Here is a 19554-nt window from a genome sequence, read left to right on the forward strand (position 1 = left end):
ACTCCTGGCATTTCATCACTCCTTCTGTCCTCCTATCAAGTGCCTCTCCAACGTGTGTGTGTGTGTGTGTGTGTGTGTGTGTGTGTGTGTGTGTGTGTGTGTTGGGATGTTTCTGGAGCCCAGCTGGTTGTGTCAGCAGTGGGAGGGGAGGTAGGGCGGAAAAGGGGGAAAGGCGCTTAGGGAGCCGGAGCCATGGAGCCAGTCTAGCATGACTCAGTCTGGGTGCATCCATGGCCCCGGGGAAAAAACACAACACATGTACCAAAGCACACGGCTCCCCCCCCCCCATCACCCTCTGTAATCAGCGTGTTCAGAAGCTCTCCCCCTCTAACAAGCATTTCCACGTCTCTTCGCCCAGCTGCTCGGAGCAGTAACAGCAGCAAATGACAGGAGGAAGACTGAAAAAGCATTAGTGCAGAGTCTGTTTGGGAGTACAGCTGAAACTAATGATTCGTTTTTATTATTGATTAACGTTCAAATTACTTGGGACTGTAAAATGTCTAACATTTCCATCATGGTTCGTGATATCCAAGATGATGTCTTTAAATGTCTTGCTTGTCACTGTAAAACCCAAAGAAATTAACTTTGATATGATATTCAACAGAGAAAATCATGATACCTCCATATTTGAGGGCTTGAAAACAGCATCTTTTTCCATATTGGCATTAAAAACGTCCATTTATTTTATGGCGAGGACTACAAAATGTCAGAAAATTGTGAAAAATATCTATTCCAGCTTCTCAAATGTGAAGGTGACGTCCTTAAGTGTCTTGTTTAGTCAGTCCAAAACCAAAATAAATTAACTTTGATATGCTATAAAACAGAGAAAGGAAGTACAACTCAATAATCTAAAAGGCTCAAATCTGCATTTTCCGCCATTTTGGCATCAAAAATGATTAAAAATGAATCAATTGACAAGAAATTGCTGTTGGTTTTTCTGTCAATCCACTACTAGATATTTCGAGTAATCCGTGGAGCTCTCCAGGGAAGAAAGCTCTGTGCTCCAGAGGCTGAAGAATGCGACGCCACCGGGAGAGAGCACTAACTGGACAACATGAGAAGGGGCCGAAGCGTTTTACGACCCCGGGGCGCTGGCCCACCTGTTCAAACAGCCTGAGCTATCCCGAGGAAATGAAAACTTCCATCTCTGCAGAGCTGCACACCAAATCCCTTTCACTTCCTCACTCGCTATCTTCTGTTTCCACAGCTGCTCCCGGAGCGTCCCTCCCCTCTCCCCTATCTGCACATCTAGCCCGGCTCCGAACCAAAATAAAAATCCCTAAACTTACTCAGGTGGAAAATGAAAGCCTTTAATGTCAACATTTCCCCGCGGTACATCGCATACATGTCTATAGACGTTGGAAGGCAACCTTAAGGTGGGTCAGAGGTCAAAGCCCTGAACAGAGGGCCAAGGATGGGACGCAGTGAGGAGGACGGGGACAAACGTGCTTGGCCAGTCACTGCTCAGCTCACTGCTCACACCAAGGAGTATGATGACTCAGGGTCAAGCAGGGTATGCCCTTAAAGAACCATTCTGTCTGCGCTGTTTATAGACGGAAAATAATAGGCACTCTATGGAGCACTGACATTTAGTTTCCAAAGAGAAACAAAAAAAAATATTTCGTCATTCTTGCACCATTTATTCAGACTCTATGAATCATAATAACATACAACTTTATCTCTGACCCAACCATGCACTGAACAGTGAATGAATTGTTCCCATCAAATCCGAGATACAGGGTCCCGACTGAAGCATTCTTTTGTGTCACACAGAGCTTGGGTCAAATGTACGAGAGCATCTCTTCAGTGATGGTGATGTTTTGCTAAGGTTTGTTTCCCTTGTATTTAGTCTTTAATATGTGTCCTTGTTGATGTTCCAAACTGAGCTGCTGTGATGCGAGAAACATTTCAGACTGACAATAAAGTATTATCGTAAGTGCTCCTGCGCCATAAACAAGTTCACAAGGCTTTCGGGTAAAGCAGACACTTACTTTGCTTTTCCAACGGACAAACAGGAATAAAGTTTCTCTTGCACAACTTCACCCTGAAGCAAAAGTCTCCCAGACTGTTGGTATTAACCTCGAGTCCCTGTCTCGGCCTTATCAGCAGACGCAGACTCCTGGCGTCGGACGGGGGCAGACGGAAGTACCTGGGAATAAACACCGCCTTAACTGCACCTGATTGGAGACACCCTTGGGAGGCCAATGAAATACCCTGCCTGCTAGTGCCATCAGATCTTTTTTTACGAGCAACTAATGTACTTCCTTGCTTTACCGCCGTTCACTTAGTCCTGTCAGACAGACTCTATATATATCCTTTATTTAACCAGGTAAAAAGTCTCATTGAGATTACAATCTCTTCTTCAAGAGCGAAATGGCCAAGAAGGGCAACATGAACAAAGTTTCAACAGATAAAACAGAGAATACAGGCAGACGAATACAGCCGTCATAAAACACAAATGAAAATCAACCATTCAATATGCAAATAAAAGAAATCATTAAAAACTGGCACAATTTAAAACGACTTCAATTATGGGTTATACGAGGAATCACATCGACCAATGGATACTTGAGTTCCCCCATACTGATCACATCTGAGAGTTTATTCCAAGCAGAAGGGGCAGCATATTTAAAAGCTTGTTTACCCTCTCTCTTTAGGAACCAGCGTCTGAATAAAATCTTGGGAGCGCAGGCCATGTTTTTTTACACCTATATGTGCCCTGATGACTCATGGTGCGGGGTGAGGGAGGGGGGGGGGAGGTGTCTATGTGTTCTGCCACCTCCTCTCTTCACCACAGGCATAACAGTCTGAACCTGTGGGTGTCAGAGGGGGGGATGGCTCCTCCTGGGCCCAGCGTGATTTGACAGCAAAGAGACACCCACATTTTTTTTTTTTCTCCTCCGAACTTCCACCGGGAACCGCAAAATTACACCTTTCAGACTCGTCGTAAATCAGAACTTGTTGGTTAAATGCTTTTGTGTCAGACATAAAACACAAGCATGACAGGTGGGGGGAAAGTGAGTCAGCTAGTAAAACGAGGGGAATGAATGTAACTGCGGTGAGGATCCATCACACAAACAAAATCAGCCACTGGTGACAGGTTCCTTTCACTTGGACTTATCTTTTTTGAAAAGCTGCTTTGAGAGAATGGTTTTTGCAGGCTGTATACCCACGCTGTATCCACCAGGGGTCGCTCTGTCCCTCCTGAGTGTGTTTTACACATTAGGGCAAAGCCAGATGGACAGCAGTCAAGAAAGATTTTTTACAGAACTGAGCCTCTATCCAGATACAAACCCCAGCCTGCTCGACCTGCTCTCTTTTAACAGACAACAGCTCCAGTTACATATAAAATGCATATTTTAGGGGGCACATAAATACTTTATGGTACTGCCACAGCTGGCACTTCAACTTGTAAATCCCTTCTCGTTTGTGGAAACATCTGCCAGAATATTCCTTTGTTTTGGGATTATTTTGTCATGTACAACTCTGGGGCTCCTTTGGAGAACAATGCAGAACAAAATTAAGCAAACACAACAATGCACTGTCAGGCTATATTAGCATTCGTTTTGTAACGGACCACACCTGAGAAGAGGGGGGGGGGGGGGCATACAATGGATAAGCTTAGCCTTTAACTCTCTCTGCAGATGGTTGGGACAAATGTATCTATTTTTCATTACAAGAGAAAATCAAGAAGCGTGGGAGGTGGGAAAGTAGAAAAAAAGAACTTGTTGGATGTTTGGAGCCCTTTTGCTGGTCCCACAGGGCATTGCAGGAGAAGCAGCGGCACACAGCTCATGGTTGACTTGGTCCACCATTAGTGCATTATCCAGCAGGCAGACAGGAAGCACCTGGGTCCGAGGGACGGAGAACGGCCACCCGCCCCTTTCCCATTGGCCACGCCCAAAACGCAACACATCATCAGCTCGACTCGAAGGATCCTGTGCCGGCTTTAAACAGCACTCCCGGCTGCCTTTGTGTAAACAAACATACCTCCTCTGCAACACAGGGGAGATCCTTCTTTCATTCTGCCTCTCCCCTCCGGCACAGAGAACACGGAGGAAAAAATGTGCATTGGAACCATTAGCTCTGAGACCTGCCTTTCTACACTCAAACAGATTAAATGCTTTTCCCGAAGCAGCCCTAGCAGGAATGGAGAGTAACGGATTACATGTAACAGGATTACTTATTCATGATACCAAAGAAGGTTACTGTATTCCCTTACATTAAAACAAGAAGTATTACTGTTTTTAAAAGATGGTGATAGCTAGCAGGATAACTATGCTACGTACTGCCTGGATTTTCTTTTTCGTTTTCATTTAGGCTATCATTTATTTTAAAAGCAGTTTGTGATACAAATACTGTGTTTGCTTTAAATTAATGAATTCAACTAAAACATGTATAGACCTATTTTTTCTAAGGTCACATTGTTCTGCTGTGTTCACTACACATGTTATTGTATTTATGTTCTCTTGTATGTATTTGCATTGCATTTCACATCATTGCAATCCAAAAGTAACGGAAAGCAATTCAGTTACAATACTTTTTTATTGTGATACTCAGATTACATATTTTTTACAGGTAACTAGAACATGTAATTGTTAAGGTAACCCTCCTAACCCTGAGTGCTAGAGATCCAGACTGCCACGATAGAAAGAGTAGGACAGAGAGGGGCTGGGTGGGGTGTTTTTGGTGAGCCGGGGCTGATGGGTAATGGGTCGCTCCTGGTTGTGTTTTGGTGACGATGGCTACTTCTACTGGGCTCAATTGAGGAATAAGAGGCTGGCCACAGCAGCCAAGTGGCCCAGTGTAAACAGCTCATTCTGCCGGTGAAGGCTGAGGAGCTGCTGTAATCACCGCTGGTCATGAGAAGATGAATAGACATTTAGAGAAAAGGGTGGAGAAGAAGGATACAAAATGAGGGAATGAGTGCTGGAGCAAGAGGTTAGGGCGGGTGCTGACAGGGGGGGGAGGGGTGGTTCCAGCCCTCGCATCGATCTTTATCTATCACAGATTCCCAGGGAAAGAATTACACAGTAGAGAACAGCCTCATGCAGTGCAGTTCACACCGGCACTGTTAGGCCAAACACTTCTTGTTATATGCTCTGTCCCAAAGGCCCTCGGCAATTTAATTCTGAGGCTGCCGAGAGCCAGATCGCCCAAAATGAAGTTAGTGGAAAATTCATTTTGCTGTTACGATGGACCTAGGTTAAAAAAAAAGTACAAATCTGTTCCAAGTTTTGTCTCGTGCTGTGGTTGTAGGCATGTGACCTGCATTAAAGACAGCTCCATGTGGGCTTGTAGCTGAAACATGCTCCAGTAATCCCAATCTAAAACGCAGGAAATGTATATATTAATTGCGGGAAATGTAACAGCAAGGCCTAAACAAGTACACAGACTTTTGCCCGAACCTTGTTAGTTGCTGTTGTATTTCTCCACTCGTCCTTGTCTTGGTACAACAAAGGCACTTTCTCAATCCTCTCAATGCGAGCCAATTAGTGGCTTATTTTGCAGCATGCAAACCGGGATCTGAAGGGAAAAACAAGTGAAAACTGCAAACGGGGGCTATTATTATTTGAAGGAGACAATCGTGGGTTACTCTTTAACTCTGAGTAACACGTTACAACTTCTGTGTGAAGGATAAAAGAGCCCTTTTCTCAAACATTTCTCTCTGAGTGTTTTAAAAGCCGTTAAACTGTGCGCCACTGGTAGATTCAGAGTTTGTATAATTAGGATTCTGTATTCTAATTGGGAACACAACTGAATATTACCTTCCTGATTGAATACATTGTTAAGTCTAATAAAATGTGAGACATGATTGGAAAATGCCCTTCAATATTTTCAGAATCTAATGTGACGTCTTGCTTATTCTGTCATAACCAGTCAAGAACGTATCAAGGTACATAATGAAACTGATCTTGAAAAGTAGCATAGAGGTAGGATGGAAGTTAAGTTGATCCTATGTCCTCTCTGTTTTAGAAACAACCACTCTTTATGTCTCTACAGTATATGTCATAAATGCCCTAATGCATAGGTCAATGTTTGTATAACTTGATCTCGGACTAATAACTTCTCTGACTCATCCTCTCCTCAAACGCATCTCTGACTAAAAAATTAACAAGCTCAGGAATTTATCCAGACCTCAGGTAGCCGTGCAGGAGTATACGAGACCCGACTGCTAAAGGAATTAGGGTCTTCTTATACCGAGATTACCCAGCACTTAGCTCCACTGGCGCAAAGAAAAAGATGGGAAAGGTTTGTTGGAGTTGGAGAGGGGAGGGGCATCAGGTGTGCTCATCGCAGATTAGCGTAAAGCTCCTGGTAATAAAAGAAACGTTGACCACCATTCCCTGCGTCGCCTTTGAAGTCTGATCTGACGGGGGAATAAAAGGCATTCCCCCCAAACAGGAGGCCCCCGGAGGATAAGGATCCACATACAGGCTCCCAGAGGTCGGCACTGATAAGGAGCGCCGGGATTAGCCCCATCCGGCCTTGAGTTCTCTCCGTCTTTCACTCTCTACACCCCTCCTGCCCTTGCACCCGCTAATTGAATTCGATCTTTTTCATCTCAGAGCAAGAGAGCAAAAGGTGACGAGGGGAAAGTCTTGTTCTTAACTTTTTCTAGCTGTTGATTGAGTTTGCCAGTTCCAGAAGGTCAGCTTCCACTGCTGAGATTTACTTGGGCTAATGAAACAAAAACAGTGCTAGGATGTGTGAAAGGATGTGATAGAAAGTTTGGGTTCACATGTGTTTTTCAGCAAAGCAGCCATACAAGGTCAAGAAAATATCTCCCACTGCGTGCTTATACACATTAAATACGGATTTAAAATACAACAGCTATAAACCCAAGGCTCGCCTACGGAACATCAAGGGATGTCACTGATGGACCATCTGACATTGTACTAACAAGCAGCCTGTGGATAGTGCAGCACATATGCACACTGAACCACATAGGCACGTGAAAGCATATTGTTCACGGGCCAAACACATGATTATATTTCTAAGAAATATTATCTAAATGCATTGTGGGAAATGTGGGATGCAGTGTTTTTGGCACTTTACCAAAAGCAATGAAAGATCAGGAAATTCTCACCTCTGCCTTCATCATATCTGGCCATTATCTGTTCAATAGGCGTCTTGTAACACCCCAAGTCTCATATAAGTACAATACTGAAATGCTTGAATTACACTTTAACATAAAAACTAAGATATATTGATAATTATGAATTATAAAATGTTTAAACCAAGTACAACTGTAAAGATAGCCTAACAAGGCATTAACCCAAACACTAGGGTTAGGGTTACGTTGTTCAGTCGGGTCAAACTTGTTGAACGAGCCATGGTCCTCATAAAGAGAGAGACAAACACATTTTTCTGCCTGGGCAACTTCCACCTGATCCAAAGCTTGGTTCAGTTGCTCCATGAAGGGTTTTAAATAGGGTTAAGCATCCCTGGACCAATCCCTGCCCTGGGTTAGAGGAATGCACCCTTGTGTGTTAGCTGCTCTGCGGGGGGGGGGGGGGGGGGGGCTTACACAATGTACGGCAAGAGGATTTGGTATCCTGCGAACAGGGATCCCTCCAGCTGTGCTGCAGTCCAACCGGGGCGAAATTAAAGGCAGGCAGCTCACTGTGTTAAACCCAGACTCTCTTAGTCACAACAGTCTGGCTCATTTTCAAGTGATCTTCTTACAGATACATGTCAGCGACCCCTCAATCATTTCAGAAAGGCTTCAACTAGCAACGCGTCGCTGACTTTTGAAGCTTGATTTGGCAGATTTGAAGGCTAAAGTGGCATTTGAGCCAGAACTGTCAGTTTGCTGCCAGCTAGTTATGACTTGCTGCCATTTCATGTTGATGCCTAACCCCCCCACCTCTAAAGATGCCAATGCGCCGCCATCATTCACCCCCGATGAGCTGAAGCTGCTAGCTCATCACGAGCCAAGCTGAAAACCCCGTTCCTCTGACGCTTTTTGAAAGTCATCAGCTGATCAGCCAATGCTCCCCTCTTGGCATCTTTACTTGACTCCGGCTGATTGAGGGGATTTGGTGAAAGAGAAAGAATAATGGAAGGAAAACTGGGAAAGAATACAATGGAGTAGTAAGAGAGAGAGAGGTTGATGAAGAACACATGTTTATTCGATGAGACAACCCAGAGTAGAGAGGAAAGGCAGCCAGCCAGATCGTCATTGGTACTGTAGACGAGGCACAATCAGATCAGCAGATGGCACTGGTAGTGTGAAAGAGTTGGCGAGGGGGGAATGTGGAAGGCTAAAACGAGGCTCATTATCACCTCTCTCTGTATCACATGGCAAATCAGCCCCCAACTCCATCACCACCCTCACCTCTCGCTTCTCGTCTCATAACGGGGCATTGCTCTCCCAGCACGGCCTCGCGGCTTCAAACGGTGAGCGACACAGAGTCTCGACCCGCTCTGTGTAACTTAGAAGTTTGCCCAAACCAATTATAAAAAGGAGACAAACAAAGTAAACAGAACAAAAAAAAAAGCTATTTCAATCTGATTGGCTACCTTGAGAATTCATAGCCAATTTCTTCTGGACTGATGTGCCTCTGAATTTGTTTCTCTTCTCCAATCTAATAATACATGTGTCCATCTGTTTTTCTTCACATAGACGTAGAAGTTGCACTGCATGCATCCTCATGGAGGTACAATTATATTTTAAAAGACCAAAAACTTGCACGACAGGGTCTCCGATTCCACCATGACCTTTTTTACACAACCACTGCCACCGCCGCCATTATTGGTTGGCCTAACACCTCAAAAAGAGGCCTGGATTTATCAGTCCTAAAAAGGGCCAGGCTTTGCACTTTACCAGCTGCCCATATGAAGTTTTATCAGGGCCTGCTGCAGCCCTTCGTAACCTTCTGCTCAACCCATTCACTGAGCATATTTTCTGGCAGCCCGGCCAAAACCAAACCGCAGAAATAGCATGACTTTAAAAAGTGCAGTGCAAATTCGATCTACTCGAAAGCCATGTTTCTGTTGACCTTCCAGAAAAAATTATTTCAGATTATTTCATTGAGCAAATGTGATCATAACTGTTTAGAAATACTGAGGGGTACCTCAATTCTGCTCGGTTGTAAACCCTAAATGCAATTGAGGGTGTTTCGCAGCCAAGCGAGGCTGGATGTGATCCCTATCTGAGGTCGTGACTGCGTGGTTGTCTGTGGAGGATAACATAAGCAAGCCAGCAGAACTATCAACGGCTAAGGATGTGTGGTCTGGCCAAAGTGGATGAAGGTTTGGAAGGGAAATGAGGTTGAATGTGAGACTGCACAACATGCTCTGTTCCTCGATCCCAACGGTCGGGCTGGCTCGCCCTCTGGAGAACCGAGTTCAAATGTTCTATTTAACCGAGGAACCGAAATACACCCTCAACGCGGTCTCTGGGTGACGCAGCTGTCTCTTCTCAAGAAAGGCAAACCTAATGGGCAAAACAGTGATGATGTCAGCCATAACAGGCGACGCAGGGATAGAATATGGTCACAGTGGAATGTCCTCGGGTTCGAATCGCGGCAAGATGAAAGGTCAAAATGTAAAATATTAACAAGGGGGCTTTACAAGTCGCGTGCTCTTATTCCTGCGCTTGGCACCTTATTGAACGGAAAGACGTGTTCTGGTAGAGCAGTCATTTCCTCTTCAGCTTTTGAGGTTACGCATAGACGGCACCACCGGGATTTACAGCTTTGCCTGCGATCTACCACTACGTCATGGTTGAATCTTGACCAGCCACGCTACTGTGCTGTGCAACAACTGTATCTGCCAGTTTCTGGGAAGTATTCAGTTTGACTGCTGTCCTGTGGTGATAACAACCTCTTTCTTCTTTCCCTATTTATTTTCTAAACATTGATTCCTCCTTTTGTATTCCTTGTTGTCAGACTACCACAACTCTTCCCATTGTTGACTTTGTTCATTGTTAATGATAAGGATGTCTACAACTTCCCCCACAATGTTAGAGTAAACAGGCTTATCTTTAACAGCCCCTTGTCATCCAGCCCTCCTCCGCTCCCTGTTGCTGCCAGGATGTGGCTGAGGTCGGCGAAAGGCAGGTGGGTTATGTAAGCAAGAGTTATGGGTTCACTGGGAAGTGTGTGTGTGTGTGTGTGTGTGTGTGTGTGTGTGTGTGTGTGTGTGTGTGTGTGTGTGTGTGTGTGTGTGTGTGTGTGTGTGTGTGTGTGTGTGTGTGTGTGTGTGTGTGTGTGTGTGTGTGTGTGTGTGTGTGTGTGTTGGTGCTGATGGAGGTGTGTTTCGGTCTTAGTGGTGTTCTTACAACAACAACAAACCCAGCACCCACCTCTCTTTAACCATTTAAAGCTTCCTGTGTCCTTTTGCAGGGATACAATCTGTGTTCCCTTTACATTTAGGACATTTACAGCTGACAAATCTCTCCAGACTGACATAAAAAGAGTTATAATTCCAGATGACACAAACTTCCTTTGGTAAAGCTACAGAATATGACAAAAGGAAGTCAAACACACTCATATTTTTGACTGACTGTAAAGACGATTTCATTCATTTCTGAAAGATTTCATGTCATGGCCATTTCTACTGATCATAATTCCATTGTTGTGGTCTACTAGAATAGATTTATATTGTGCAATTTTCCAAACTCATATTGGTTTGTCATACAGCATCTCTGTAAACTACGTGTATTCACTGAATTTCACTCTCTGCCTGTAACGGCTCGTTGTAGCTCCAGCCCCCACCCTCCGTGTTAGTGTGTGTGTGTGTGTGAGGAAGTCCGTGGATTGGTCAATTTGGACCAATCAGCGGGGGCTTAACGTAACGGCTCCGCGGACGTAACGTAACGGCTCCACTGATTGGTCCATTTAGCTCCGGGTACGGTTGACATCATGAGTTACCCGGAAGAATCAAATGGACAATGACGTATTTCCAACGAGGCGTTTTGGGGAGGTATTTTCTGTGTTAGAGTTTTACTCGCTACAGGGTGTACTCTGAGGGCTTTGACTCTGCAGACCGTTTACATGCAGAAAAACCTTCATAACACACAAGGGGACGGGTAATAACCAGATAAGCATGACATGGGACCTTTAACCTTGTTATCTGACCTGAGCTCGCTGCCCCTCAGTAAGGATTACAGCCAAGTGTCACTCATCTGTTTACCTCTGTGCTGATAACTTGTAATAATCACACGCTCCCAACTGGAAGTGACCACTAGCTTAAGAATTATGCAAAGCAGTAAGTCAATACAGGTTAAGTCTCCATTATCGCACAGCCAACACTCGCCTCCTGGCGCTAGATTGCCACTGGTAAACGTCTCCTTTTGTATTGTCAGCGCCATAGAAAACAGAAGGAGAGATAGCATCGGCTTATGCCTGCAATCAGCGGCCAGGTTTGACTGACGCGCTGAATTATTAGCATGACACAGGGTAAGGACTGGGAGCTCCCAGATTACAATTTAAGCGCTATCTTCTAACGCCGCTCAAGTCAAGAGCCTGTCACAACAACAGGTACCCTGGGGATCTCACACACTCCTACCAGCAAATACACACAGCAAAGAGATGTCAGGAAGTAGGAGGACAGGATAGAGAGCCTTGCATTGTGGCACTTTACTTACATGGCAGATCATAGAGGCTTTTTAGCACACAGCAAATCTTTCTTACCTGCAGAGAGGGAGAGAGAGAAGAGAGATGGAGAATGTTAAGTGTGTTTCTTTAGCACAGAATGTTCATGTCACTTGTCGGCCAGTTGCTTTGGGTTCATTCATCGTCTCCCTCAGGGCGACCGAGCGGGCGACTGGATGTCCTTATTTGGCCACGTGGGCGCTCCTCCAGACACTCTCTGTTTAATAACAGTGCCTGGTCTCAGCTGGTTGGGCATAAAGCCTTTCCCACAGTTTACTCTTATCACACACACACACACACCCACACCCACACCCACACACACACACACACACACACACACACACACACACACACACACACACACACACACACACACACGTAAAATTAGCCTCCACTACTATTGATGTTGCTGCAAATATAATTTATTGTTATTGTTACCATAACTACTATTACTTTTTCAAAGTTACTGTTAGTGTCCTTAGAAGACATTACATGGAAAAAAGCACGGCTACTTCTATTTCAATGCTGGATAACCAATAAATTAGAAAAGAAAGAAGAAAAAGAACAAATTCAATCAATTCTATAATGTTTTAAAAACACATGGAAATTGCTTTTCAGATCTATAAAATATTTTCTTTTTTATAGCTAATAAAAATATTCTACTAAATATTTAATTCAGATATTTATTGCCTCGATGTGTGTCTGTGGTGTAGTGGTTGTGTTAATTAACACGTTCTGTCGCATTACAAAACAATAAAAATGCTACTTCATAAAAAAGCCCCAGCATGGCTCCACTGCAGCCGGCACACTGTTCACGACACAGAGAGAGAGGGGCTGGGCTTCCTCTTAATTCCCTGTCTAATTACTCGTCCCCGGCTCACCCTGGGTCAAAGACCCTGCAGGTCCCACTCTAATCCGTCTCCTCGGCCCACTTCAAAGGGCACTGATTACAAGGAGGAGAGGAATGAAGCGAGAGGAGGATGGGACCGAAAGACAAGAGGCTTGAAGGGAAGGAAGGACAGACGAAGTCAGAATGGAAACATATCTTTTCTGCCTTGTGAGATCCGTTGAGCTCACAGATGATGCTTTCTCCACGGCTTAGCTAAGCCCTGCAAGGCACAAGCCATGTGGGACTCTGCTCAAATATGCTGCATTTGAGAGCACTAGGAAGCACTCAAAGCTTTTGTTACAGTGTGATACAAACGGCATCGATTCTCACAGCGCCAATAAAAGCAAGTAGACAAATGTAGCATATAATAGCAGCACTGTTCTGTGAACATCTGTGTATGCTTTTCAATCTTCCATCCAGACTCGCCCAACTATTACATGATTTGTGGATCCAAAGCATTTAGAGGAGAGATAAGGAAAGGCTGTGCGAGTACATCAGGGGGAGGGAGCCAACATTTTAAAGAAGTACGTCCAGCAAAATGGGTCTGTGTCATCAATTTACTCAGACTTCAAACACGTAGAAACAAGTCATTTGTTAAGGACGTCATTTACTGCAAATCTTCTTTCTTGATGCTATTTTGGGACCAAATCTTTTCTTTTGCTCAGGCATGGCGACGGTTACCGCTGTTGCTAAAGTACGTATTTTATTTACTGCTGTTCCAAACGAACCATTGTGCTGCAGTTGAAACTATTAAACGCATCACTTGCAGTGCGCCTGAGGTTTTCTGTGTACTTTTCTTCTGGGAGACATCCTCCCAGGTGTTCATAAAAGCAAATGAAAACAGCTTTGGTACAAATTGAATCACTGTTATAAAGAACGAAGCCAAGTGTATTTGTTGTGGATAATAAGTTAAAAATGACAATATACAATCAGTCCTGAGAACATTGAATAACACCGAAGCACTATCTTTCCCCTCTAAGTGTTCTAATATATACAGCTTTGTTCGCCCACTCCCGGAGAGTCTGCAGGCTGGAGAACACAAGTTATAAAGTATATAATATCAAAGCAGGGAGAAAACAGAGGAGGGAGTGAGAGGAGTAGGAGGACAGACTACACAGGCCCGAGGCTCCCGCTCTGTCTCTCTCTCTCTCCATGCCAGGGATGATCAGCGGCTGGAATGAGGCCGGCCGCTGGCTAGACTCGTCTGTCCACAGGTTTAAATTTAGGCTGGATCAGACGGCGCTCGCCCTCACAGCAAGTCGGCGAGTTCCTTGTGGAAGCCAATCGCTGACCACATTATCATTCCTGGTCACCTCTCAGACAAAAAGACATGGCCACCCAACTTTGAATGGATGCATTCCAAAGTCTCTGGATTTAAGGACTGGTGGTGAATTTAAAAAAAGACATATTATGCTAATTTTCAGGTTCATATTTGTATAGTGTCTCGACTGGGACATGTCTCCATGCTTGAATGTTCAAAAAGCTTTTTATTTGTCATACTGCCTGTGCTGCAGCACCTCTTTTCACCCTCCGTCTGAAACCAGAGCCCAGTCTGCTCTGATTGGTTAGCTCTGTTGTGATTGTTCAACTGCTAAGAGGTGTCACAATGTGTTGGAGTGCTAGCCAATAGAAGTACAAGTGTTACATCGTGATGTCATTTTGCCTTTGCAGACCATTTAAAATGCACAAAAACCTATATAACACACTACAGGAAAGGGACAACTTCAAAAAGAACAATAGGACATATTTAAGATGATTATTATTACATTTATCAAAAGCCACATTCACTTCAATACCATAGACGACTTGCCTCGCCTCGGGGAGACATTTTGGGTTTAGTATCTTGCCCAATGACTCTTGGCTGCCTGAGCTGGGGATTGGTAGACTCTCTTTTCCCCCTGAGTCACAGCCACCTCAGTGCCTTTTCTTTTCTACAAGACTAACTGCTTAGGGCTTTTAAATAAGCATTTAAGGACAATGTTTAACTCTTATTTTGAGTAATGGTGGTTTCAAATTGCACGCTTCCCACCTACAAATCTTAACACACTGTATACATTCTACTCTTTAAATTCTAGACCACTAACTACATTTCCATCTGTATATATAAACAGACAGAGCAGAGCTTTCTTTGCCAAACTTTGTCTTTGCATTCACTCTGGAAGCGACAGCAAAAGGAGACTCATTGTTTGACTCTGCAGTGTGCAAACTACAGCTCAATCAGAGGTAATGATAATCGTGATGTGTCTTATCGGAGCTTCTGATGTGGAAAGTCGGACCGGCATTCAAATCAGCAAATGGCGCATAATTACGTACGGGCTCATTCAGGTCTTTTGAGGTACATCTTTTTCCATCAAAGAACACGGGCCAGAGAGTATCTGTTTACAAGCCATTACTCACTTCCCCCTCTTGCTTGGCTTGTTGTCCACATTATGCTATCATTTCTGTAATTGCGCCTTATTATGCCGGAGCGATAAGGGAGCGATGAAACGCTGACGCCGCCTCTCGTGTAAACATTTGGATGTGACTTTAGTTGGCGCTATCTTAGCTGCTCTGTGTCAGTGTCTAATGTGTGTCGGGGTTTGGGGGGGGGGGGTGCAAACCTCCGACGGGAGGTGACCTTCCTGGCAAAAAGTGAGGAGAACAGACAGCCTGGAGTCTCTGCAGCTGCTTCTCCGCGGCCGCTGAGGGGAGCTTTTAATTGAATGTGAATGCCAGTTGCAAAGGCTTTTAATTTGGCCTTGGTTGGAGAGGAGGGGTGGGTTGTAGGTTGAGAAGACATCCCAACTATCACATCCCACCTTATACCCCGCTACCTCCTTTTCCACACACATCACACGCCCTCTAATTAATGGCCATGGGAAGGCTGCAAAACAACAACATTTTACAACGAGACATTGTGATGTGCAAAGATCAAGCTGTAACATCCGCTGAGAACCGAATTAAATTAGGGAGCATGGACCAAAAAAAAATGCAGTGCCAGACGAGGAAAAAAAGAAAAGGAGACTCAGCTGTATCCTTGCATAATGAGCAGAGAGGGGGGGGGGACACGTGATGGCTCCGGCGAGGCGGACGGAGGTAAAGACTGTTGTCAGTGTGTGTCAGCTGCATTACAAGGCATGTCTACACTGAAACAATGTCAATGTTGACTTTAATTACATGTGTGTCTGTCAACAGATTTCACATAACTGTATAAGGTGTGTTGAAAGCACTAACATTAAGCTTAAATACAAAATATATGGTCCAACGTAATATGATTGCTTTCAACTAACCTAATACAGTTATGTGAAATGTGTTGACATAATACATTTAATCAATTTGTCAGTGTAATTGTGTGATAACTCTGTCTGCTATGTGGTGACGTGGAGCAAAAGGACTGCCCTGACTCCTCTGCGGCAAAAAAAACATTACATGACAAATATAAATCAGAGCGTATAGGTTCAGTTTCTGATTCGGTGACTCACAACGCCTGTGCGATTGGCATATGGGTTTCATTTGGGCTCAGCTGTAGGTTGGAAGAAGAACGCCTGAGATAACTAAACTTCCATCAGGGACTGGGATTTAATGCCCTTGTTGGTTTGGCTGACTTGCGTGCACTTGTAGTAAGTGCAAATGCGGGGCAACAGCCAGTTGTGTTTGCTTTCTTCCCGAAATATGGGACTGTTTAATGTCACTGATGAGCCCAGTTTGTTGTTCTAGTCCTCCCTCCTTCACTTCTTCCCTATGTGCGTACACACACATAACCGCACAAACACAAGCAGACAGGCGGGGGGAATGTGAGCCTTGTGTACCCATCCATGAAAAGCACACATACTCAGCGCTGCTCCACGAGACAGAGCACCTTTTCAACACAGGGCCCTAACTCACGGCTCTGCAGTTAAACTGCCTCGGGCCATGGCAGTGGTGTGAGGGCCGAAGGCATGTAAACACCAGACGACAATGAGCAGACTGACCAGAGTGCACGCTTCTGTCATTCAAAGCCTCTTTACAACCCTGTTCCCACAAGCCGCAGAGCCGTGTTGGAAAACAATGAGCTTACTTTGCATCACTCACATTCTGTCATGTTAGGGGCCGAGCTGAAGGATAGCGAGCTGGAGGAAGTGAAAGAAAAAAGACCTGCGTATGAACTCAGTGGAATGCTGCCCTGCCCGACAAAGACCGAAAAAGAGCAAATGTACTGTACAACTTATCTCTGAAACAAGCTGCATCGCTCCTCTGCAAGCAAGGAAAACATATCATCTTAAAAGCCTCATGAGGCATTTGTTTGGACCTCGTTCAAATTACATCTGGAGATGCTTAAATGTCATTAAAATATGTGCTGGCTGAACGGGTCGGGCTCAAATTACAGCCCCGAAAAATGTCTGGAGAAACATGCGAGAAGTCTAGCATCTATCCTCATATCGCAAGTTTTTCCAACACTTTGTGAGCCATCAGTCAGACTCTGGTGGTGTGAACAACTGGTGTGCTGGTTGGTGGAGGTGAGGTGAGGGGGGGGGGGAGGGGGTTAAAGGCCTAGTTTCCTTGTACATTTATAAAAACGAGAGCAGAGGTGGAGAGAAGGAACGAGGGGGGAAAGAGAGAGGTAGTGATGGTGGAAATGGTCTCAGTTCTGTGTGAGTGTCTGTGTACGGCCCTTGCCAAGAAAAACAAGGCCCGGAGAGACGCTAGGATCTGATTTCAGCACGGAGGCATAGCAGGAAACTGGTTCCTCTTGGTGGGGGGTGGGTGTGCTGCTACACTTCACGTCCTCCCAGAGAAAAAGAGAAAGAGAACAGAAAAAGACAGAGAACAGCCTCGACGGCCATTCAGCTATGACGGCCGATGTACAGTCACCATTTGTTTCGGGCGTTCGCGTCATACCACTCCTGCCAGTAACGCTTTCACACTGATCACAGAGTCGGGCGCGAGTCGACGCAGATCCTTGTGCCACCGAGAGGTCAGGCCAGTTCAGAGCTTTGTATATCTGCATCTGGATCTACCGCTCGGGGGATACTTCTCGGCACATGTGCAGAGAATTAGCATTGTCCTACGCAGCGTTCGGAGGCTTAGAAACCCTTTGTTACACAGCCTCCATGTAACACACTTCTTCGCACTACGGTCTTGATCTTATTTGTCACCGGCTTTGTTTTTACTGCTTCTAGGCAGCTACGCAACAACGGAGACTGTCAGTGCGATCTGTGGGAGCAGCTGTTGGCACTACACCGCGGGGGCCGGGTTCAACAAGTGGTACAAGAGGGAAAGAAAAGGAAATGGAGATGGTGGAAAATAAAGGTTCTGTGTCTCAAAGGGTGCGAGGTATGGTGGGGTTTCTCCGGATATGAAGACGATGAGAGAAGTCCCACGTCAACAAAGCAAGTAGACTCTTGCTTTTGTTGTTGTTGCACCATATTTCAGTTGAGAGTACCATGGGTTTCTTATAATTAATCTCACTTCAGGAGATAAATCAGAGAACATAACCATGGGAAGTTGGCAGTACGGCTGGGTGTTGTTTCATTTTGTTTTTATATGAGTGCCAATGCAATACCTGAGTTTAATTCCCAATACAAAATAATGCCTTTCTTATACCGTCAACTTAGAAGTCCACGTTTATTTCTCTATAAACCCTTTTGTTGTTGGGTTACACAAGCTGCCGAATAAGAGCATTGCCTAAAGAAAATACACCAAGGCAGATGAATCACCTGGGCAATGTATTTAAATGCAAGAACATGTAAATATAAGAATGTTCAAATACTCAATACAGTTTCATCCCACAGGCAATAAGACTGTAACACACCTGAACTGTTGCAACAACATCCATAATATTCATCTGCTACTTAGTAATTATTTATCTAATATATCATTCCAATAACTTGTATATAGACTCGTATTGCACTATTCCACTTTTTTCTTTCTCTCACTTTTTTTAAAACTATTTTTCTTTTTTTTTCTTGAAGCTATCCACACCATAAAAAGTTGTATAGGTTGAGAAAATGAGTGGAAAATCAAAAGGAAGTATTGATCAAAATATAACTAAACATGGCTATACAATCTGACCACGCAATGGATCAGCTTTCAGAGCTGTGCGAGTCTTTGATACAGAACTGAGGCCAACTGTCTACCAAAGATTTTTGAAGTGTTCATATTGGGATTAACGTGTTCTAATATAACTCTCCTTTCATAAAAAAGTTAAAAAATGTGAAAAGCTGTTGAGCACAAGCAACTAGAAAAGAGCATTGCTACTGTAAAGAGAATACAGTTCAATTCGATATAAATGATTGAGGCAGTAGGGCTGCTCCAGATTCTCCTTTCTCTCACTTTAGAGATACATCAATATTTCAATGTGTTGGCATGGATCACTGCAGACAAACACAAAAGCATTTTTTGTTTTGCCGTTCTGATTGCTCAAATAGGATCAGAAACTTTTTGTTCAATACCTGTTTGGTATGAAAACAGATTTTGTCTTTGTTATATATGCCAAACTAAACATGCCCATAAGTCTATCAAATACTGCCTTCTTAATTGATGACTTAAAGTGAGTGTTAAGCTCTCTTAAGACTTTAAAAGGTTTGGCATTTTTTTGAGGTTTGGAAAATAGCAAAGATCATTGGATAGCTATTAGAAATATTTTTTAACACGGCTTAGTTGAATACTCGATTCTTATTGGTCAATTTGGACATTCCAGAGGTTGTCGATTCTCGCTAACAAACCGCCGCTAAGGAGAACCGACCGTTGCTAAGGAGAACCGACCGTTGCTAAGGAGGATCAAGGGATTATGAGCAGTGGTATCAATCCGCAGAAAGGTACTTTTAACATCAGCTGTGGACACAATTGCACCAGGATCACCATGTTCGGTTTTCTTTTTTGCATTAAGGACCACCTCCCTGTACATTAATCCTTACGTAATGAACTGCACCTTGGCCAATACAAAAACAATAAAAAAAACGTGTCTCATTGAAAGCTTTTTTGAATAAGAATCTTCTTGGTTGAATGCATTTATTGTAAGTAAAATATTAGTTTGTGTATTCTTATCATGTAAAATGGGCATTTCCCCCCACCCTCTGTGTATCTGACCCTAGAAGAAGACCC

At 44.2% G+C, this 19554-nt stretch overlaps 1 protein-coding gene across 3 annotated transcripts in view; it reads right to left on the bottom strand.

The window, feature by feature from the left end:
• Positions 1-19554, bottom strand: part of pdzrn3b (PDZ domain containing RING finger 3b) — a 108580-nt gene that overhangs the window by 46490 nt on the left and 42536 nt on the right. Inside the window, exon 1 of one of the 3 annotated variants that reach the window (XM_079682649.1) lies at positions 11597-11642. The exons of the other annotated variants lie outside the window; for them this stretch is intronic. Coding sequence (XP_079538775.1) covers positions 11597-11608 — 12 coding nt within the window. The 5' untranslated portion in view covers positions 11609-11642. Of the gene's footprint in view, positions 1-11596; positions 11643-19554 lie in introns of those variants that run through there. 3 annotated transcript variants of the gene reach the window in all.

The sequence above is a fragment of the Notothenia rossii genome (genome assembly GCF_949606895.1).
Source record: "Notothenia rossii genome assembly, chromosome: 5".
Classification (NCBI taxonomy): Eukaryota; Metazoa; Chordata; class Actinopteri; order Perciformes; family Nototheniidae; genus Notothenia; species Notothenia rossii.